This window comes from Oryx dammah, unplaced genomic scaffold, assembly GCF_014754425.2.
Source record: "Oryx dammah isolate SB20612 unplaced genomic scaffold, SCBI_Odam_1.1 HiC_scaffold_27, whole genome shotgun sequence".
NCBI classification, from domain to species: domain Eukaryota; kingdom Metazoa; phylum Chordata; class Mammalia; order Artiodactyla; family Bovidae; genus Oryx; species Oryx dammah.
The window spans coordinates 130,962,860-130,986,672 of NW_024070211.1; the positions used below are offsets into that span (position 1 = coordinate 130,962,860).

At 35.5% G+C, this 23,813-nt stretch overlaps 1 protein-coding gene across 1 annotated transcript in view; it reads right to left on the reverse strand.

The window, feature by feature from the left end:
- The window catches only part of MAP3K2 (mitogen-activated protein kinase kinase kinase 2), a 98,699-nt gene that overhangs the window by 17,631 nt on the left and 57,255 nt on the right, over nt 1–23,813 (reverse strand). The window contains exons 5-14 of the mRNA XM_040227813.1: nt 19,593–19,692; nt 14,662–14,775; nt 14,192–14,279; nt 10,845–10,975; nt 9,540–9,619; nt 8,245–8,312; nt 7,983–8,075; nt 7,099–7,305; nt 4,428–4,576; nt 3,921–4,052 (exon numbers count right to left, since the gene is read on the reverse strand). Of these exons, the coding sequence (XP_040083747.1) occupies nt 3,921–4,052; nt 4,428–4,576; nt 7,099–7,305; nt 7,983–8,075; nt 8,245–8,312; nt 9,540–9,619; nt 10,845–10,975; nt 14,192–14,279; nt 14,662–14,775; nt 19,593–19,692 (1,162 nt within the window). The remainder of the gene's footprint in view (nt 1–3,920; nt 4,053–4,427; nt 4,577–7,098; nt 7,306–7,982; nt 8,076–8,244; nt 8,313–9,539; nt 9,620–10,844; nt 10,976–14,191; nt 14,280–14,661; nt 14,776–19,592; nt 19,693–23,813) is intronic.

The window sequence follows — 23,813 nt, forward strand, 5'->3', positions numbered from 1 at the left end:
AAAAGTACTGGTAAATATTTTTAAGATCTGTGTACCTATACTTATCTGTTATTCTTATTGACTGAATGAAGTGCTCTTTATTTTACTTACTTGAAGCTTAGTTGACATACGATGTCATGTTAGTTTCAGGTATATAACATAATGACTCAACATTTAATTACATTACAAAATAATCACCACTGTGATCATTCCTGGTAACCATCTACCTCTGCACAAAGTCATTACAGTATTATTTGACTATATTCCTTATGCTATATATTACATCCCATGACTATTTAAAACTAGACGTTTTAATTTAGAGAATCCTAGTCAATGACTAGAAGGCTCTAATTGAAGAACACAGGAATTCTTCGGAAGGACATTATATGCCATTAATTTAACACAAAACCCTACTGTATTTCTGGACTAGAACTGTGAAAGAGTAAGTGGCATAGCTGAAGAAAGCCTTTAAATTACTTCTGACTGATACCCTTGTTTCTGTGACTGCGCTGGTTCTATCTCCTGTTCTCTTGCAGTTACTACAATCCTTAAACTTCTCCAGTACCTTTGTCTTGCTTGTTTTTGCCCTGAATACATTTTTTAATTTTCCTACTTGCTCTTCTATGTATGTCCTACTTTAAATTTATTTTGTTCTTGCTTTGTTTTTAAAACACTGTTTTATTGATATCTGAAAATTTACTTCTCAGGGGAAAGAATGGGTATGATTAGAAGATCAGAACACATATAAGATTTTAAAGTTTTTCTTTTATATACTCACCATTTTAGCTCAAAACATGAGAAAAATGTATTTAAAAGGAATTTCTAATTTTCTGAAGTCTTTTTAGGCAGGTGCTATTTCTGAGAACAGGGAATCAATCTGAGGTAAGACATAGGCATCTGAATTTTGAAAAAGCTTCTCTGATAATTCCAATGTGCAAATTTGATAACCACCACTTTAAAAGATAGAAATAAAATGCTTCCTGAGGGACAAAATCTTTTCCTTTAAAGAAAAAATATATCGAAATGTTCCTGTTCTTCTTTCAATTCTTGTAAACTGTATACTCTGTCATATAAAAACAGATCCTTGGATTCTGCAGACTTAGCCATATGTTGTTCCCACTATTCTGAGCAATCCCTGAAGGGACAGCAAGATGCTGTTCTGCTAACCCTGACTTGCAGACATGTATTGAAAGCCTTAGACAGTGAGTCAAGCCAGGCAACCAGGCATACCTATAACTCAATGTGGCTTATTGTTCAGTCAACTTACTATGTCTCTATTGTAGTAATGCACAAAATAACACAGCTAAGACTGAGCTTTCCAAATCATAAGCCCCCAAATACTTGTAGGCTGCAAATGACTGTCAGACTTTTGCATCCTCTGGGTCCTCAGGCAGCTAGGCCAGTGGCCCATGGTGCTAACAGCTCTCTCAGTGTAGTCTGTGTACTGCTATGTAACATGAAAATGTTACCTTCTTCAGTGTGAACAACTGGAGTGGGCTGGAAAGCACTGTGCCAGATAAACTGTGTGTGTAAGAGTAACAGAAGTCAACTGCTAATCCAGGCACTGGAGATAAAAGAAACGTACAGTTCTGATATGAAAATAGTTCTAGATTAACTAAAAAATGGAATGCTATATTTGGGAAAATTGAAGAATGACGTTTCTGGCAAAGCTTGAATCTAGGGGCATAAAGGGGTCCATTATACCAAATCTACTCAAGGAAATTATACAGAATTCACAGACCTGGAGATTCAACAAAGTCTAGGAACATTTATGTCCAGTCCATATATGCCATGGGTTTATCATACAAGAACTATAATTAATCTAGTAACATGCTTTTCAAATTCAAGGACTGATAACCTATACTTTGAAAAGATAGCTATCTTTATAAAATCTAATCAGAAATATGATCTAATACCTTTTCCTGAATAGTCCTAGTCTTAAGATTGCTAAATATATAAAGATTACTTACATCTCTATTTGTGACATAAATTGGTTCTAGCCAACAAACGAATTTAATTAACTTTATATTCAATAGTCTCCATCACTAGTCACATTTATTCATAGGTATTTAATTTACATATTTACTGCACAAACAGTAATGGAAATCTGAATAAGAGAAAAATCAATCACAACACCAACATAATACACTTTCATTTTTTTAGTTTCTTCTGTTATTTTTCAAATACAGATACTTCTAAAATACCATTACCAATAATAAAAAGCATTTTATATTCTTTTCCGCTCTCAAAGTACTTCCTACTTCCTCCAACTTTGTTACTTGGTTTTCACAATTTTAAATACATATTCTCTTGTACAATGTCATCATAATTTACTCCCACTGAGTGAACTGATATTTCCACTTTTCCTATTACAGACAGTACTAAAATAAAGGTACACAACTTTCTTCTTCTTTTGAATTATTTGTGTAGACTAAATTTTAAAGAACAATTTTTACACTGCCAACATAATCTTTGAAAATAAAACAGCAGCAATGATGAATAACAATGATGTCACTATAAACAATTATTCATGAAGATAAAAATCAAAATAAAGTTTACTGTTGCTCTTCTAAGACTGAGGATGGTTAAAACCATTACAATCAGTTTTCTGTATTCTCGGACTCCACATCTGCAGATTCAACCAACTACTCACTGAAAATATTTGGAAAAAAAATTTCCATAAAGCAAAACTTGAATTTGCTGCACTGGCAACTATTTATATAGCATTTTACAGTGTATTAGGTATAAATAATTTAGAGATGACAATGTATATGGAAGGATGTGTGTAGGTTATATGCAAATACTATACCCTTAGATAAGGGACGTGAGCATATTTGGATTCTGATATCTGTGGGAGGTCCTGGACTATTCCCTGGGGATACCAAGGGACAACTGTACTATCAGATACTGGTCCACGGTTTTGTTGTTCCATAAGATTAAGCTGTAGTATGTATATTTTATTTTACATACAATTCTAATAAGCTCTTTCCTTAAAGATCCACAAATCTTTTTCTAACATATATCACCTATTATGAGAATGAATGTATTTTTAAGTGAGTAAATATACCATCTTGAAAATCATTAGTATTAGAATGTACTCTACAGATACTAAAAATAATGTAGAATGAAAGAGTTTTTTGCAAATCACACTTTCACCTCCTAATGAAATGACTCAGGCAATTATCATCAATCTGTGTTAAAAACATTTAGGTGGATGACTGAAAAGGAACTGGATATTCCCATGTGCCACTGCTACAGCTCAGATTACTTTCTGGTCTTCAGAAAACAAAACTTTACAATGGAGAAAACAGGATGTCAATCACCCTAATCAAGCCGTTGATCTTAACATCACTATCAGAACCACCAGAAAAACTGTATGTCTTCTAATGGGATGCACAGCATCATCTGGGATGCATGCTAGTAAAAGCTGAATTTGAATATAATTTAGATTTTAGATCTAACTTGGAGTTTATAGGAAATACAGGGACAAAGGAACAAACTAAATACTACCATGAGGATGTGATCAGAGAAATCGATAAGATGAGACTGTCAACAGAACAACTAGCTTGGTCTCTCTGTCAAATCTATGTCACCTAAAAATTGTTTTTTGTTAAAAGAGGAGTAAGAGACATAGTAGCAAAATGTAATGTGTGGTCCTGGGCTGAATCCTGGTTTGGATAAACCAGTTATTGTGTGTTATTTTTAGGGCACTTAGGGAAACCTGAGTATAGACTGCTATGATGTTTATAACCTATTTTAGTATACTTTAGTATTAAAAAATACAAAGGTTAAGTGAAGAAGATAGAAAAATAAAATTATATTAAATTTAAAACTCTTCCAAAATGTCTGTAACATTTTATAATCAAAGTTGTTGTTTTTCTTTATCCTCAACTAAGACTTTAAATAGAGTATCTCTAATTTCAAAGAATGTACTAACTTACCCCTGGCATATATTCCATAAATATGGAAAGTGTTTTTTCTTGGGGATCCCTCAAACAGCCATAATACTGAACAATTCGCTCATGCAGCAAGTTTTTCAACAACTGAATTTCACACTCAAGTGCATTTACTTCCTGAAAGACAGAACTCACTGTTAAGTCTTTATAGCATTGCTAGTAAAAGCAAAAAAAATGCAAACATCACAGACCATCAAGGTAATTTCATTCTGAAATTTCCACTTCCCAAAGAATAAACATTTTAAAGTCTCTAAGCAATAATTCTGTAACAGTCCTTGATGGTATGCTAAACCAACACTAAATCAGATTAGGAATACAACTGAGTACTAAAACAGAAAATCCAGAGTACACACTAAATAAACATATCTATTATCTATTTTTTTCAAATAATTTGCATTGAGGAAAAACAAAAAAATTCTACGGTGTGTTATATTTATTTCCGTAAAAATGGTTCTCATAGTGTGACAAAGTAGCTTGTTCAATGATTCTTACCTTGCTGGTCTCAGGACTGTCTGGGTCAAACTGAACTTGCTTAACAGCCAATTCTCTTCCTGTATCAACATCGTAACAGAGGTAGACCCTGCCAAAGGCTCCCTGGCCAAGTAATTTGCCCAATCTCCAGTTGGTTGGAGCACGAGGTGCTAAAAAAGAACATTTTCTTAAAATGGGAGTAGCCCAATGGCACACAATGGTTAAGGACTATTGCACTGGTGATATCTTTAATTGAATATGCTTGGGTATTAAGAGAAAATCACGTTCATCCAAATTCATAATGATCATCGTCTTTGAAAACTGTAAGAATTGTAAATCCAAACAAGGTTCAGTTTCCTAGGACTGATTTTTTCCGACGAGGTGTTTTTTTTACCTGATTATAAATATAATAGCATCTTTCACTCAATTTAAAATGCCACTGATTATGTAAGATGTGCTATTTCAAATCTTTATTGCAGTAATATTTGTAATAAGTTTTTCCATCTGCCTACAATGTAGAAAGCTGGAAGACCATCACTCTCATTCTAATAAGAGGAAATCCTTAAAGCAGCCAATGGGAGAAAAAAAGTACATTACATACAAGGGAACAAAGGTAAGAAATACAGCAGACTTCTCAGAAAGCATACAAGCCAGAAGACAACGGAGAAACTAAGTGCTGAACGAAAAACATTAAAATGTCCAGAATTCTATACCCAGAAAAATATATGTATCTCTCAAAAATAAATAAAGTTTTTCAAACAAAAGTTGAAAGAATTTGTTACCAGTAGACTCATATTAGAAGAAAAGGTTCGAATGTATTCTTTTTAACAGCTGAGTAATACTCCATTGTGTATATGTACCACAGCTTTCTTATCCATTCATCTGCTGATGGACATCTAGGTTGTTTCCATGTCCTGGCTATTATAAACAGTGCTTCGATGAACATTGGGGTACATGTGTCTCTTTCAATTCTGGTTTCCTCCGTGTGTATGCCCAGCAGTGGGATTGCTGGGTCATAAGGCAGTTCTATTTGCAATTTTTTAAGGAATCTCCACACTGTTCTCCATAGTGGCTGTATTAGTTTGCATTCCCACCAACAGTGTAGCAGGGTTCCCTTCTCTCCACACCCTCTCCAGCATTTATTGCTTGCAGATTTTTGGATCACAGACATTCTGACTGGTGTGAAGTGGTACCTCATTGTGGTTTTGATTTGCATTTCTCTAATAATGAGTGATGTTGAGCATCTTTTCATGTGTTTGTTAGCCATCCATATGTCTTTGGGAGAATGACATTGAAACATATATAATATCATGTAAGAATCGAATTGCCAGTCTATGTCCAATGCAGGATATGGCACACGTGGGGCTGGTACGTGGGGATGACCCAGAGAGATGTTGTGGGGAGGGGGGTGGGAGGCGGGTTCATGTTTGGGAACGCATGTACACCCGTGGTGGATTCATGTCAATGTATGCCAAAACCAATACAGAATTGTAAAGTAAAAAAAATAAATTATATTAAAAAAAAGAAAGAAGAAAAGGTTAAAAACAATTCTTCAGGCAAAAGGGATACGATACCTAACAGAATCCTGGATCAATATAAATAAAGATCTATAAAAATAAGCTGGAGGTATATATAAAAGACATTCATCTCTTATTTTAATCACTTTAAAATATAGTTGTCTAAGCCAAAAATAGCAGCAATGTAATGCAAGTTGCAGGTATAAAAGTAAAAAAGACAACAGTAGCACAAAAGCAAGGATATACAAATATTGTTGCAAAAAATATCCTTGAGCATGAATCTTTTATATATTGCTTACAAGATAAAGGTCACATAATTCACAATCTGGCCTTAGTTACCGTTCTAGCTCTATTTCTGCTGCCTCAAGTAAGATGTCCCCCACCTCAGCCAACAAATAACCATCTCTCGCTTTCAGAATATGTCATGGGCGCCTAGTCACTCAGTCACGCCCAGCTCTGAGACCCCGTAGCCCGCCAGGCTCCTCTGTCCACGGGGATTCTCCAGGCAAGAATACTCCAGTGGGTTGCCCTCCTCCAGGGGATCTTCCCAACGAGGGATCGAACCCAGGTCTCCCACGTTGCAGGCGGATTCTTTACCATCTGAGCCACCAGGGAAGCCCAAGAATGCTGGAGAGGGTAGCCTATCCCTTCTCCAGGGGATCTTCCCGACCCAGGAATTGAACCAGGGTCTCCTGAATTGCAGGCGGATTCTTTACCAGCTGAGCTACCAGGGAAGCCCAGAATATATCACGGCCTCCTGTGTATGTCACCTATTTAACTAGTGAATTCCTCCTCACATTAAAGGTCTTGATTAGACAGTATACTATAATTATTTCGCCACACATCATTCTCCCCATTAGATTACATCTGGAAGGTCATATCTGAAATTTCTCAGAGCTAAGCATTCAATAAAGATATGTGGAATGAATGAGTGAGTAACTGGTAACAATTTTCCTAAAAAAAGCAAAAGATAGTAAATCATTTAAAGTAATTAGCAGTAATACCATGCTTTTACCCAACATTATAAACACCATTAGAAATACCATTTTTACCTCTTTTGAAAACCTGATCTCACCCTGAGGTCTGGCTTCATTATATTTATTCCTATTATTAATATTATAAAATTCTGCCAAGGTTCTGCCACACATTTCACTATGCCAATTTCTATTACTCACAGCGGCTGGGTGGGCTAATGTCCATTACAGTCAAAGTAGGATTGTCTATGTCACTTCCCCTTCTTCTTATTCGACTCTCATCGTACTCCGGGGTAAAGATACTGCTTCCACTACTAGTGCTTAAGGAGTGGTCAGTAGGACTGAAACTCACAGGAGATCGGAAGCTGGTCCCCTGGGTCCTTCTAGCTCTTGGAAAAGTTTTACGACCTACAAAATGAAAACAGAATTACCCTGCAACTTTTAATAATATATTGTAATTCAAAGTATTTAAAATTTGTAGCATAAGGAACAGAATTTGTTCTGTGACTAGGATAAGAAGCTAAAACAGCAATGATTATTTGATTTTACATATTTTTAAGAGTTCAAGGAAACACCCTAGCTAACACTGAATCACACACACAAAAAGGTATAAGCAGAAATGAAAAATGGGGAAAAAAGAAACAGAATCTGAATATAAGTTCAAGTAACTTTTGTGCTAACACACTCACACATTCATAAAAGCACAGACAGAACTCCCTCAGTTTGTATAAAAAGGAGAAAAATGTATTTTATTTCATTTTCAATAATGATTTAAAATATAAACAAAAACTGCAAAGTTAATAGGAAGTGCTTTTTCTCCTTAGAAGGACAATACCAAAAAAAAGAATACAGTATGCATTTCATCACTAAAGGAGTAATTTTTAATTAGTGTCATTTTTAACTACTTCTTTTCTAAGGAAAGACATGTCTCAAGAGGTAAGCTGGCATAAAGCTAAAACGCTATTGTAGTTACGATCCAAAGTCTTTTAAAAAAGTTTTAAGTAGAAAACTAAGTCATATAGGAACAAACTTATTTTTATTGTTTTCGAGATTTTTAACAACTGTTGTTGATCGAATAAACTTACCATCATTATAGTCTTGATGGTGATACGAAATATGATACCTTCTTGGATATGTTCCTCCTTTTCCAAATTTTTCAAAGATAGGGTTATCATAGTCTATTAAGACACATAAGAAAGTTATATATTTAAAAAAAATCAAATATTTCTAATCATGAAAAACACATTTACACATTTTTGATTTTTAAAAAAAAGTCTCTCTCCCACCCAGCCAAAATATTATTCAATGACATAAATATTTAAACATTTAGAATGTGAACAGTCTAACCTGAAAATTCCTGATGATTATCTGGGTAGCTCTGTGCCCTAGGCATTCTTGATTTTGGATAGCTCTCTCTAAAAAGTAGAAAAAGTGTCATTATTTTAAGAGAAAGTATTTAAGATATTAAAAAAAAATCTTTATGCAATATCAATATGTATGTGCAGATATACAAACATACAAATATACATATTTTATATATATATAACATATGCATACACAGATACAGCACTCACTCTGAAACATTAACTGAAAAAAGGAAACTTTTTTCAAACACTTATTTGATACATGCACACAAAAAGCCTGGCTTTTGAAACTGACCTACAGAGTACAGTGGTTAAGAAAGATACATTTTGGCATTATGGATACATGGAAACACCTGTGTTTCAGTCCTAGCTCTGCTACTTAAACTAGTCATTGCAACCCTGGCAAACCATCTTTGTGAAATGATTTCCACATTTATAACAAGGAGATAATACTAACTCAGTAATTTTATACTTGTCTATCTCAGGACACTGTCTTTCAAATACTAAGTACTCAATACGTAGCTTTCACATCACTATTCCCCTGAATTCCTTAAATGTTTTAAATATCTCTCTTGAGACGGACATGGGCACAGACAATGGTTTCATATACATGAATAATAGAAAATTAAATGTATATTTCCATACAATAGTAGTTACATTTTCAGCAGTTACTTTCAAAAGCAGTCTCAGAGGACAGTAAATAGGTACTGACTCTGCATGCTACAGGTGAAAACAGGCCTACTGAGCCCAGGAGAGAGGGAGCACTTGTAACAAAAATTCACAGATGCAACTTGACCATGCTTATATTCCTGAACAAAAGTATATTCCTCACAAAAAGTACTTAAATTTTAACTGACAACCAAAACTGGGACATAATTACCAAGAATGTACAGTACTTATAATTTGGTACCAGAATAAAAATAATCCTGAACAACAGAAATTAAAGAATCTCCAAAATTAAACCTATTATGAAAAATTTGACAGCAGTTTCACCAACACAGGTTTAAAAGTAAACGTACATAAATTCAAAGTTTGCCTTTAGTTTCAAACACAAAATTTACCAAGCAGGAAACTCAAAATACTATAATCAGAAATCATTTTAAGTAAAAAAGATACTGAGCCCGATGACTGGAAAAATCAATTTGCCATTAAGTATATATGAGTATGATCGACATTCCTCTGAATGTAGCACAAAAGAGTTGATAATTCAACATGCTATTAATACATATGCATATTTACCCACATATATTAAAAAATAACAACTACAATCAACATTACCCATCCAAAGGGCTATCAAGTGATGGACAACTTCCTGAGCCAGAATTTTCAGGGCTGCTTAAAGATAATGGGTCCAGCATCTAGAAAAATAAAAAGTCCACCTTGATTCTACATGAATATAACTGAAGTTACTGTTTTTAAAAATAGCTTTGTTGAGATACAATTCATGTATCATAAAATTCACCCATTTTAGAGCATACAATGCAATTCAGTGGTTAATAGCAGAATGTGTAACTCTCACCAAAATCGCAGAACACTTTCAGTACCCAAAAAAGAAACTCCATATCCAATAGCAGCCACCCTATTTAAATGTTTTAAAAGTAGCTGTCCCCTGTAGGTGGACTATAACTGCAAAATTTACTAATTAAAAAATAGGAATTTTCTGTATCTTCCGCTTTGGATTATCATCTAAATAATTAAAAGCTAAACACTTCACTAAATTTTGTTTACTGAAAACTGAACAACAGCACCACCCAAACTGAAATAAATGACACCATGACTGCTATATTAGTAGAAAATGTAAACTCCTGTAATATAAGCAGCCAATGTAATGATAAGAAAACAACAGCAACTCCATAAAAATACTTCAATACTACAAAACTAAAAAAACATTTTAAGGGCTTCCATGTGGTCTAGTGGTTAAGAATCCACCCACTAATGCAGAAGACAGGGGTTCAAGCCCTGGTCCAGGAAGATCCCATAGGCCACAGGGCAACTCAGCCCATGTGCTACAACCACTCAACCCGAAAGCTGCTGAGCCTGCGAGCCACAACTACTGAAGCGTGCATGCTCTAGAGCCTGTGCTCTGCAGCAAAAGAACCACTGCAACGGGAAGCCCATGCATCACAACAAAGCACAGCCCCTGCTAGCAGCAACGAGAGACAGTCTGCGGCAACTCAGACCCAGTGCAGCCAAAAACAAAGACACAAATTAAAAAAATAAATCTTTTTAAAAAGATTAAAAAAAATTTTTTTAATGTTTTAGGGAGTAGACAAACCTCAGCTTCACAAAGTTAAATATTTATTAAATTGAATGTTAATATCAGGATTATAAACAAATGCATTCATTAATTTATGAACATAAGAAAATAAGCCTTATACCACCTTTCTTTATATATGAATACAGACATATGTAAATTAGTGGGTGTTTTCCTGTATTTCCACTATTTTGCTCACTTACAAAGAAAGATATGGGACTGGACAAGAGGTAGAACAAATACCTTCCTCCATACACCTGCCAAACCACACTATCCACTGACAACATCCCTTTAAATGACATGAAAAACAACGTTCAAATTTTGCTTACTTGGTCCATGCTCTCTGGGATGAACTCTCCTTCACTGTTGATACTGGTAAATGACCCATTCCGGGCAACCTGGTGTAACTCATCTGGAATGTATCCAGGGGGAGGGGAGCTTCTATCTCTACTAGTGGGACCTCAAGAGAGAAAAATTATAGATTTTATAAATTCTATCAGGGGACCAATTCTTATTTTAATTAAATATACACTCAGAACTTAATGATTGATTTTAGCAACTAATCTCCACTTTTAATTAAAAGTTATCAGAGCACTCATGTCTGTAAAACTTCAAATGTTTTTCAGTCTTTTCTAAACTCCCACCTTAATATAATATTCATTTATACTTGTTAGGTAGTATGGTTTTCTGCCTGCTGACAACTGCATTATGAGGTTGATAACACAATGAAAAAAAAAAAGAAAAGGAAGTCGTTCAGTCGTATCTGACTCTTTTGCAACCCCATTACATAGTCCGCCAGGCTCCTCTGTATAAGGAATTCTCCAGGCAATGACATTGGAGTGAGAAACCATTCCAGGGGATCTTAAAATTTTTAGATAAATGCCACTGCTTCCTCATTTCCAAAGGTCACTGGTACCCTGATATATGTTACCTTTTAATGTAATTTATGAAAGGCACCATGATCTAGTGGAAAGTATATGAACTTCACAGTCCACCCTTGGTTTAAATTCCAGTTCCAGTTATTTACCAGCTCTGTCTTTGGGAGAGCTATCTAATCTCCATGAACCTGTTTCCTCATCTGTCAACATGGGACTAAATCTTTCCTTTGCAAAGGTGCTATGATGGCAAAATTATTCATAATGAACATATGCTGTGCACATTTGTCTACATGATGTTCTTTGCACTGCCTCTCTTTAATCTTTAGAAATCTAAAGTGAGATTTACTTCTTAGTCATTTAGCCAATATTAGAATGTTTCCAATTTGGAATGCTGGATTTTATCCTTGGATACTTAAAATTAGGCTTCTGGTGGCAAGCCATATTCCTGGAATTTAAATTTCTTCATAGTTTAGAGAACTAGAGACACTAAAATAGCTCATCTCATTGTGCTATGTTTATTATCACAGTTTCTGTGCTTTCCTCCTAATTTTTTGAAATTAAAAAAAAAAAGATTTGAGGAAGTTATGTAAGCATTTGTGTTCTGGTCAAATTTCAAGCAAAAAAGGCTCTTGCTTTATGTAAAGGGGTCACTGTAAACACATGTTGGAATTGTTAGTGAAGAGAGAGGGAGAAAGAGAACAAAATGATTACCAAGAGATATGCATAAAAAAGATAATATTCTACACTTGATTCTAAAATTATTAGGAAGCCTCTGAGCCAGGAATTGATTTGGACTTTGTAACAACTATGATCACAATGTCCCTAATGTTTTCATTCCTTCCATAAGCTCTTATTTACAAAAGAAAATAAATACACTCATTATTCAAAGCACAACAGGGAAGAAAAAAGGCTTTGAAAATGTCTTTATCTTCTTACTTGATAACCTATATTTTTGAACCTGTTAGTACTACATATTTCAATGGTCAAGACCTCCACACCAGCATCTACTCCTGTGGAAGTTCTTCCTCTATCTTTTGTGAAAATAATTAAAGGAAATAATTTTCAATAAATAAAGGGAAAAGATAATGGTCATACCTATCAAAGCCACTTCAAGCTTAAAGAGGTGCCAAGAAAAGACTAGTAATTTTGTACTTTACAATTTCCGTTTCTTTTTATGCTGGCACTGATAAGAATAATTATTAGCAGAGAGGCATTCAGAAGTTTTAAATGAAAATGAATTAAAACTGCCAATTTAACTAATGTATTTAACTTGTTCTATCTAATATAACTAAGGCGAATTGGCATTTTTTTGCTTTAAAATGATAAGTACTATAATGATAAAAGGGAATACAGAAAGAAATCAATGATTAGTAACAGTCATGCTTTCTAGTTTGAAAAGCTAAATGTACTTTAAAGTGTTCTCTCAACTGTCTGCTGCAATAATCCCATGATTTAAAGATGAGGACAATGTCACTGGTTGCTGGTTAATTAGAGAGCTAGAATTTGAACTCAGATACTTCTTTTATCAAAAATTTAAATTATATAAAAATAAATACAAATGAAGATAAACAAATATTATTAGTTTACTTGTATATTATCTCTGCTGCTCATATTTCTAACACTTTGGAAACCCAAAGTAAGACTTAACACACTTAGAAGGACGCAGTCATAAAACGGGCTTCTCTGATGGCTCAGATGGTAAGGAGCGCGGCTACAATGTAGGAGACTCAGGTTTGATCCCTGGGCTGGGAAGATCCCCTGGAGGAGGGAATGATTACCCATCCTAGTGTTCGTGCCTAGAGAATTCCATGGACAGAGGAGCCTGGCAGGGTACAGTGCGTGGGGCCGTGAAGAGCCAGACATGACAGAGCACACACGCAGCAGCAAGTCATAAACAGTTTTGGGGAAAAAGACAGAAGATGAGTAACAAGTTCATAAATGTTCTGGTTTGTTCACACACCAATTTAATCTTTTCTTTCATTATTGACAATCCTCTTCTATCGCCAGTCTTAGATTCCCTTCCACTTTCTCCCTATTCATGTTTTCATCTTCTTCTACCTTCCTTCTTTAAATCCATCTCTCATGTTTTCATGCTACCTTTAATGCTCATATTCAGTGCTCTATCTGTTAAAAACATTTATACCAATGTTTTTTGAGCAATATAATGTTTTTATCATATAAAGATGTAGAATAGCAATGTTTTATACAAACTGAAGAAGATTCACAGAACTGGCGAGTTCAAAGCACCTCTGCCCAGCCTATGTCTCTCTAATAAGCCTCCTTTAAAAAAAAAAATTGCACATAGGATCCATTTTTCTATCATAAGCTTAATTATAACTGTATTTTTAATGACTACTGAAGTAATTATAAAGCATAATCTGCAAATTCTTAGCAATCTTTATTTTGATAGCATTCTTGGCAATAATTAAAACTTAGAGAAAGGCCTATAAATTTATTAGTCCATCCATTAACTTTAATATATTGGGATTACTTTTTGATTTTTTCCCTTCACTTTATTTTTACAATTAAAACATTTTTTAGGTTTTAATTTTTTAAAAATCAAAATACCCTATGTATATAAAGAAAGGAAATATTTAAACTGGTGACTGTTAATCCTATTAATACCCGACGTAACTTTTCAAGGGACATCAGACACTAGAATCAGAACTGCAATAAACTGCAAGGAATAAAGAGATAAACTATTTATCAGGATTATGTACAGGTGTTGCCCTACATTAAAAGATGCAGATGAAACTGAGAAGTAACCCATTTCATGATTTAGACACTAGCTTTCTTACCTACTACAGAAAGTCCTTTTTTCCTCTCTGCTCCAAATACTGTGTTATCCAAATCTTCTAGTGATGGCAATGGCTCTAAATTAGTAGCCTAAAGAGAAAAAAGGAAGATTAATGTTATTCTTCTCCTTTAGGGTTTTAATCAGACTCCTTCCCCTATCAAACACAACCCAAGTATTCTCTCTCTGGGTCTTAGCAAATTCACTCTTTGCAATTTTAATTCTAATGTAATTCTTCCCAGGTTCTCAGTTGCTATTAACATCATATGTACAGTATATTATACTTATTTGTAATTTTGGCTATATAGTTTTGAGGAGCAAGGATACTGAACTATAGCAATTACAATGTGTAAGTTTAAATTTAATCATATTGATAATATATCAATGATTATAGAATATAACTATATTTCATACATTGACTTCTTACAGGCATATATCCTAGAATCCTCACTCAAAAAAATTCCCAGTTCATACCTGTGCACTTCCATTTATTACAAGTAGTATTTTGAGGCTCTTCATATGAATACTACGATCCAGCAGTTCCACAGCCTTGTCCAAGTCATCTTGGGTGGTTAATGGAATTACCAACTAAACAAAAAGGAACATAAGGAATTGTGTAGCCATCTCATCAGGTCAAGTCCTTCTAAGAGTATCTCCATTATTATGGAATTATAAACCTCAAAATACTTTGTTCTTTGTCAGTATAATGAAATTCTGAATGAATATATGTATCTAGGTTTTTTTCTTCTCATCCTACCATCACTGAAATCATAAAATGAATATGAATAAATTTTTTGCTTTATTATACATTAAGTTTTTCTAGAAAACATATTTAAAGATTAAAGATCAATTTTCTAGGGTATTTCCATAATATTGTTAAACTTAAGTTATAGTCTCTTCACCTCAAAACAGCATTAAGGAACATATACAAAACTATATAAAAGTATTATCTTTCACCTGCATTGATGAAATTTTTATTTTTAAAAAAATAGTAAGCAGAGATATGCATTCTCACTAGTGTCCTTACCAACATACACAACACAAATAAGCACTGCTGACAGCCGCCACGGCGGGGTGCCACCAGTAACGCACCTGCAATCTACAGTCCACCCTGCACTGCTCTGACCACAGCAGCGTGACCACCACCATCTAAAACAAGTAAGCTAAACAGGTGAGCCATCCTGCAAGAAGCCCTGAATGCTGAAACCTGCACTCATCAGTCCTCTCAGGGGTCCGATGTTATAACGGACAGAAGCACCTAAACGGTCTGTGAGGGAAAAGCAAGATTCATACTACTTAACAAAATACTTGTTTCAAATGTAAATTTACTAGCTTAAGACAACTCTGTCAATAATCTTCAAAGTACATTCCATTTCATTAAAAGGACAGAATAAAAACAAGCATACATATTCCATACTTGTGAGCCTGCACTGACACACGCAGTATACAGGCCATTCTAACGTAAAGGCCCAGTGAACTAGTTAAGGGTCTTGTACAGTATAAACACCTAGCAGACAAGGATTTCCCTAAACTAGCAATGAAGGCAGAGCACAGCAAAAAACAAACTCTTGGTAAATACTGTTTAATAAATATCATAGGGCAAAGCTTCATCTGTACTCAAACCCACTAGCTGACATGGTGTGAACTCATTCTCTGTAGATTTCTTTTATGAAAACTATTCCTTGTTTAAGAAAGGCTGCCAAACACAAATACAAAGCAGGACTAATGTGAATTACATCATACAATCTGCTTACCCTCACTCAGTACTTGAAATTATATTCCCAATTTCTGTTCATAGCAAATTTTATACTGTTACAACTTATCTACTATTAGGCCCTTTTTTTTTTTCCTGAGAAATTTGTCTAAAAAAAACAACAACAACAGAATATTAACGGATATCAAAAAACAAATCTGATCTACTTAACTAAATTCCTTTCAATTTTCTATCAATTATGAACCCTTTGTTCCCATCTTTAATAGCTTTTAAATTATATTTTAAACACTAGAAAACATTTTAAAGCAATGATAAGGTTTTGCCAATTTTTCACTTAAGGAGAAAACCTGAATATTTACTTTAACTACACATTATTTATAATTGTATTGTTTACTTCTCCAAGGAAAAGACTCTAGTTTAAATCACAGTAACAAAATATTAACATGAATGATTCTGCAGCTTGCTGGAGTGAAATCTGGACATTCTGGAGGAGCCTGAAGTGGCACCCTGGTCTATAGCTCTGATGTAATCTCTCATATGTGCTAAGGGCACCTGTTACAAATTTTAAAAGAATAACTAAAAGTCGAGAACAAGTTTCACCTTTTCTAAATTATACTAAATAAATTACCCAATATTTTCCTGTTCAGTTAATTCACTTCAGTCTCATTCATAAAATCTATTTCCCTCAGGCTTATTACTGGTAAATCAGTTGTATGTTAACAAAAATAATTTCTGGAAAGGAAACTAAAAATTGAGTCTAAAATCTCATTAAATAGAACCTAAATCTGAAATAAGTGAATTATCTTTTAACTTTACATAGTGAAACATGAAAACTGTTCATAAAAAGGTTCACCGTCTACCCATCTAAAATGGAGAAAGTCTTAGAAAATCCACTTGGCCTACACATCCCCATCTATGCCCTGTGACAATACATACCTGCCTGACACTTTATAAGATAAAGATCCAATCCCAGCTTAAATTTCTCTGTTTCAATTCTGGTAAACCAAAATAATTCTTTTAGAACAGAGGATTTTGTAAGTCTCTCCCTAATACCGCCACTGTCCAAGAACACACAGCAGGCTTGTCACTCTGAATCAAAACATAGCTAACTCAGAAACCACAGATTCTCACACTCAGAGTGGCAGGAAAACGTTAAGCAATGTAATGTTGTACCCTAATGCCTCCTCTGCCATACTTTTGCCAAGAGGACACCCAGATATAAACAGCAAAACCACTCTGAGAATCCCTCAGAAAGCACGAGAAAAAGAAGCTGATACGGAGAAATTTCCCAATTTTTGGAAAATGGGAGCAAGTTGCTAAAACCTAGTCAATCAGCTCTATGTCAATCCTCAAGAAAACCCTAGAAAATATCATATGCAGGCACCCCCTGCTTTAGACCACATCACCTATGCTCTTCATAGATACTGTTTTTTCACAAAGTGAAGGTTTGTGGCAACCCTGCCTCAAGTCTATTGGCACCATTTTTCCAACAGCATTTACTCCCCTGTGTCTCTATGTTACTTTCTGTTAATTCTTCCAAATACTTCAAATGTTTTCATTATTATTATAATTGTTATGGTGATCTATGCTCAGTGATCTTTGATGTTACTATTGCAAGAGAATTATAATTCGCTGAAGCTTACAATGATGACTAGCATTTTTAACTATAAAGTATTTTTTAATATCACACACTTAAGAGACTATAACACAAGCGTAACCGCACTGGGAAAACAAACAATTCATGTGACTGGTTCTGTTGCAACAGTCACTTTATTGTAGAGGTCTAGACTGAACCTGCAGTATCTCCAAGGTATGTCTGTAACAAACTGGGAGAACTCAGAAAAAGAAACAGCAATTTTAAGAGCTCAGATAGGAACAATATGAACAAATCGTGCCAAACTAACCTAACTTTTCTTGACAGACATACTAGGCTCATAGGTCAAGACAATACTGTAGTCAATGTACCTTGGCATTTAAAAGTTTTCCATGACACAATTTTAGACCAAACAAAACCAAAACAAAGATATATCTGGGTTCCCCAGAATCGTACCATGAGATAAATTCAAGTATGTTTATAAAAGATACTAGGAAACACTGGTAGGGTAATCGGGAAGACAAGGAAGAGAAGAGGTCCATAAAGGGTGTAACATCCAACAAGTTAGCACGGTGGGCAAGTGGGGCCCATCCATCCCCATCTCCTGCCATATCCTTGAGCGTTTTATCACCAATCCCCATTCCCTCCCTTATATACTTCAACTTACACCCTACAGTCATATCTCTGAGAAGTCCTCAGAATCTCAGGGACTGCCAGTTGGAAATCAGGCCAGCACAGACACAAGTAAGTGCCAAGACAGGGCCAGGCAAGAAGAGGTGTTCATAGCTAACCAAAAACCCAAAAAGTATTTGAAAAATGACATTTTAAGGTATTACTATAGAATGGTACTCATCACTTTGTTCAGAAACATTGTTTGTTTCGATATGGATTTTTACTTATTCAAAATACTTTCCATTTTATAAATACTATCTTTAGACAAGCCGTATTTGCATGTTCTCTTGCTTTAAAAATGACAATAATTCATTAGAAAATCTAATATTTCAAGTATTTTTATTAGCACAATGCTTTAACGTTTGCAAAGTACTTGCACGTTTTCTAATTTTTACTAAACTTCCCACTGTCACTCCATTACCACTGACATTTTTTTCTATTCCTGACACACAAGTCTTTTCCTTCCCAGGATCTCTGTATGCTCTGCTCTCAAGCTGCTCTCTACCATGAATGTTACTCAAATTCTCTGTAGGGTTGGCTTTTCATACTTCAAATCTCAACAATTAAATACTATGACCTCATTTGGCTCTTCCTTAGTACCAACTAAATAAGACATATACTGCCCTTGCCTTTATCCTTTATCATAATATTTTATGCATTTCCTTCAGAGAACTCACATATTTAAACAATTCAGTTACTAACTGTCTACTCCTACTACAAGTCTATAAACTCCATTAGGGCTGCAATTCATAAATCATAACTATCATGCCTTGCAAATTCAACAGATATTTCTGAGAGGGAAAAGAAAATAAATTAACCAATTAACTAAACTGTCCCTAGAAATTTTTAAATCTCAAGATCTTGATCTGAGATCACAGGATCTGAAAGAAATCTCAGAGATTTGCAATCCAGATTTTACAGAAGGTTCAAAAGGGATTCCCCAGAACACAGAGCTCCTTAGCGTCACAGTGAGCCCCTGAGATAACATACTGACTCCCAAACATAAACTAACAATCTATTCACATCCTTAGCAGCATGAAAGCAATCCTTTAAGTTTTAACTAAACTGTCCAACTACCAAAGCCCTGTTGTCTCTGTAGAAAAGTATACAGTATGAAAAGGAAAGAGTTCATAAAGAACAAAGAAGAAAAACAGAACATAAACAAGCAGCACACTTCTAGGCAATATACGCATTTCCTCCTCTAACAGATTCTCAATTGTTGCACAGCAGCATCTTTCAGTTCACTCCACAATCAAAAAATCCATTTTAATGAGTTAAAATTTACTACTGATATCTTATTCCTCTAAAATAACACATCCTTATCAATGCCCAAACAAAAGCACAACCATCCTAAAACAATCTCTTAAATAAACACACTATTTTTCCAAAAAAAGAATTATTGAAAGTTAATGTGCACATGGTTACCTCATTATTGGTATAATGCAGATCCATAGACTGTCCAAAGGCAATTTTAGCTTTAGACCTCAGGTCTTCCAGTTTAAGTGGTCTGGGGAACTGAAGGATTCTATGTAAACAGAATTTTAATATATTTTATTTTCTTATGCACAGTTAAATAACTTACTTGTAACAGTTATCTCCTGAATACAGAAATACAAAATCAAGTTAAAATATAAGTATTCACTTTACTTAAACATTACAATGGCTTATTTCTGATCAGGTACACTAACATTTTAACACAAAGTTCAAGAATTCTGAAGTCTCTTCTAGCCTAATAAAAATTATAAAAAGGAAATTCTCAAAATACTCTGCAGTATATAATTTGCACTGTTACTTATAAGAATATTAAATAACAATGTAAAATGTTCATTTTGGAAAATGATTAACCTTAACTATGTCATAGCCATAAGATGAAACTGTTAAAAAAATAAAGTTGTTCTTTCAGTTCAGTTCAGTTCAGTCGCTCAGTCGTGTCCGACTCTTTGTGACCCCATGAATCGCAGCATGCCAGGCCTCCCTGTCCATCACCATCTCCCAGAGTTCACTCAGACTCATGTCCATCGAGTCCATGATGCCATCCAGCCATCTCATCCTCTGTCATCCCCTTCTCCTCCTGCCCCTAATCCCTCCCAGTATCAGAGTCTTTTCCAGTGAGTCAACTCTTTGCATCAGGTGGCCAAAGTACTGGAGCTTCAGCTTTAACATCATTCCTTCCAAAGAAATCCCAGGGCTGATCTCCTTCAGAATGGACTGGTTGGATCTCCTTGCAGTCCAAGGGACTCTCAAGAGTCTTCTCCAACACCACAGTTCGAAAGTATCAATTCTTTGGCACTCAGCCTTCTTCACAGTCCAACTCTCACATCCATACATGACCACTGGAAAAACCATAGCTATGACTAGACGGACCTTTGTTGGCAAAGTAATGTCTCTGCTTTTGAATATACTATCTAGGTTGGTCATAACTTTTCTTCCAAGGAGTAAGCGTCTTTTAATCTCATGGCTGCAGTCACCATCTACAGGGATTTTGGAGCCCAAAAAAATCAAGTCTGACACTGTTTCCACTGTTTCCCCATCTATTTCCCATGAAGTGATGGGACCAGATGCCATGATCTTCGTTTTCTGAATGTTGAGCTTTAAGCCAACTTTTTCACTCTCCTCTTTCACTTTCATCAAGAGGCTTTTCAGTTCCTCTTCACTTTCTGCCATAAGGGTGGTGTCATCTGCATATCTGAGGTTATTGATATTTCTCCCGGCAATCTTGATTCCAGCTTGTGTATCTTCCAGTCCAGCGTTTCTCATGATGTACTCTGCATAGAAGTTAAATAAGCAGGGTGACAATATACAGCCTTGACGTACTCCTTTTCCTATTTGGAACCACTCTGTTGTTCCATGTCCAGTTCTAACTGTTGCTTCCTGACCTGCATACAGATTTCTCAAGAGGCAGGTCAGGTGGTCTGGTATTCCCATCTCTTTCAGAATTTTCCACAGTTTATTGTGATCCACACACTCAAAGGCTTTGGCATAGTCAATAAAGCAGAAATAGATGTTTTTCTGGAACTCTCTTGCTTTTTCCATGATCCAGCGGATGTTGGCAATTTGATCTCTGGTTCCTCTGCCTTTTCTAAAACCAGCTTGAACATCAGGGAGTTCATGATTCACGTATTGCTGAAGCCTGGCTTGGAGAATTTTGAGCATTACTTTACTAGCGTGTGAGATGAGTGCAATTGTGCGGTACTTTGAGCATTCTTTGGCATTGCCTTTCTTTGGGATTGGAATGAAAACTGACCTTTTCCAGTCCTGTGGCCACTGCTGAGTTTTCCAAATTTGCTGGCATATTGAGTGCAGCACTTTCACAGCATCATCTTTCAGGATTTGAAATAGCTCAACTGGAATTCCATCACCTCCACTAGCTTTGTTCATAGTGATGCTTTCTAAGGCCCACTTGACTTCACATTCCAAGATGTCTGGCTCTAGATTAGTGATCACATCATCATGATTATCTGGGTTGTGAAGATCCTTTTTGTACAGTTTTTTTGTGTATTCTTGCCACCTCTTCTTAATATCTTCTGCTTCTGTTAGGTCCATACCATTTCTGTCCTTTATCGAGCCCCTCTTTGCATGAAATGTTCCCTTGGTAGCTCTAATTTTCTTGAAGAGATCTCTATTCTTTCCCATTCTGTTGTTTTCCTCCATTTCCTTGCATTAATCGCTGAGGAAGGCGTTCTTATCTCTTCTTGCTATTCTTCGGAACTCTGCATTCAGATGCTTATATCTTTTCTTTTCTCCTTTGCTTTTCGCCTCTCTTCTTTTCACAGCTATTTGTAAGGCCTCCTCAGACAGCCATTTTGCTTTTTTGCATTTCTTTTCCATGGGATGGTCTTGATCCCTGTCTCCTGTACAATGTCATGAACCTCATTCCATAGTTCATCAGGCACTCTATCTATCAGATCTAGGCCCTTAAATCTATTTCTCACTTCCACTGTATAATCATAAGGGATTTGATTTAGGTTATACCTGAATGGTCTAGCGGTTTTCCCTACTTTCTTCAATTTAAGTTTGAATTTGGTAAGGAGTTGATGGTCTGAGCAACAGTCAGCTCCTGGTCTTGTTTTTGTTGACTGTATAGAGCTTCTCCATCTGTGGCTGCAAAGAATATAATCAATCTGATTTCGGTGTTGACCATCTGGTGATGTCCATGTGTAGAGTCTTCTCTTGTGTTGCTGGAAGAGGGTGTTTGCTATGACCAGTGCATTTTCTTGGCAAAACTCTATTAGTCTTTGCCCTGCTTCATTCCGCATTCCAAGGCCAAATTTGCCTGTTACTCCAGGTGTTTCTTGACTTCCTACTTTTGCATTCCAGTCCCCTATAATGAAAAGGACATCTTTTTTGGGTGTTAGTTCTAAAAGGTCTTGTAGGTCTTCATAGAACCGTTCAACTTCAGCTTCTTCAGCATTACTGGTTGGGGCATAGACTTGGATTACTGTGATATTGAATGGTTTGCCTTGGAAACGAACAGAGATCATTCTGTCGTTTTTGAGATTGCATCCAAGTACTGCATTTCGGACTCTTTTGTTGACCATGATGGCTACTCCATTTCTTCTGAGGGATTCCTGCCTGCGGTAGTAGATATAATGGTCATCTGAGTTAAATTCACCCATTCCAGTCCGTTTTAGTCCACTGATTCCTAGAATGTCAACGTTCTTTGGGGATCCAAGTTTTGATTTCTGAACTGTTATCAACTCCGTATTTCTGAGTGCACGTGCATGCACACACAAATACACACATATATATCACGTAAGCATACATGTCCCCAAATAAATATTTTTAAAGAATTAAAATTTTTTAATCCTAGAATTTTCTTATTTCACAAAGGATTGACTTTGTTGCCCCTAGGGACCATGCCTCTAAGCTTGGAGACTATCTACTAGACTTGTAAGTTTTGTAACAGGAGGCATCATGCATATTTCAGTTAACTTTATTCCCTGTATAGCCCAGCATATAGTGAGTACTCAATAAACAGTGCTCAATGAACAAAAAAAAAAAATTGAGAATATGCCCATAAACGTTGTAAACGGGAAAAAGCAGGCAGGACAATACCTGTATAATGTGTCTGCATCCCCTACTCCCTTCTTTTCTTTCAGTTTACTTATTCACTTATCTTTTAAAGTCCTTATTGAATTTGTTACAATACTGCTTCGGTTTATGTTTTGGTTTTTTGGCCCTAAGGCATGTAGGATCTTAGCTCCCTGCCCAGGACCAAATCCACAGTCCCGGCATGTTTGGTCTTAACCACTGGACTGCCAGGGAAGACTCTCCTCCTGTTTTTATTTTTAAATCTCTGTGTAAAACATTTTTACATCTTCAGGTTATATGATCTGTGAGCTTTTTAAAATCCTTAAGACGGATAGATCTTTCATTAAATTAATGAGACACTAATAATAGAAATAACAGTCTATCTTCTTTAACTTGTACGAGGTCTTGTCAGCAATTCTGTTGTCAACCACCTACCACTGCGACCATTTCCACCATTCCACTGAGATACAAACGCCCAGTTGAAGAGCAGTCTTCCACCTTTGCTAAATAATTTATAGTCATCAGTCCAACACTTTTCTCAATGCTACTAATTAAATACAGGTCAAATGATTCAGGTTTTTTCAGAATACTCAAAATTGTGAATTTAAGTCCATA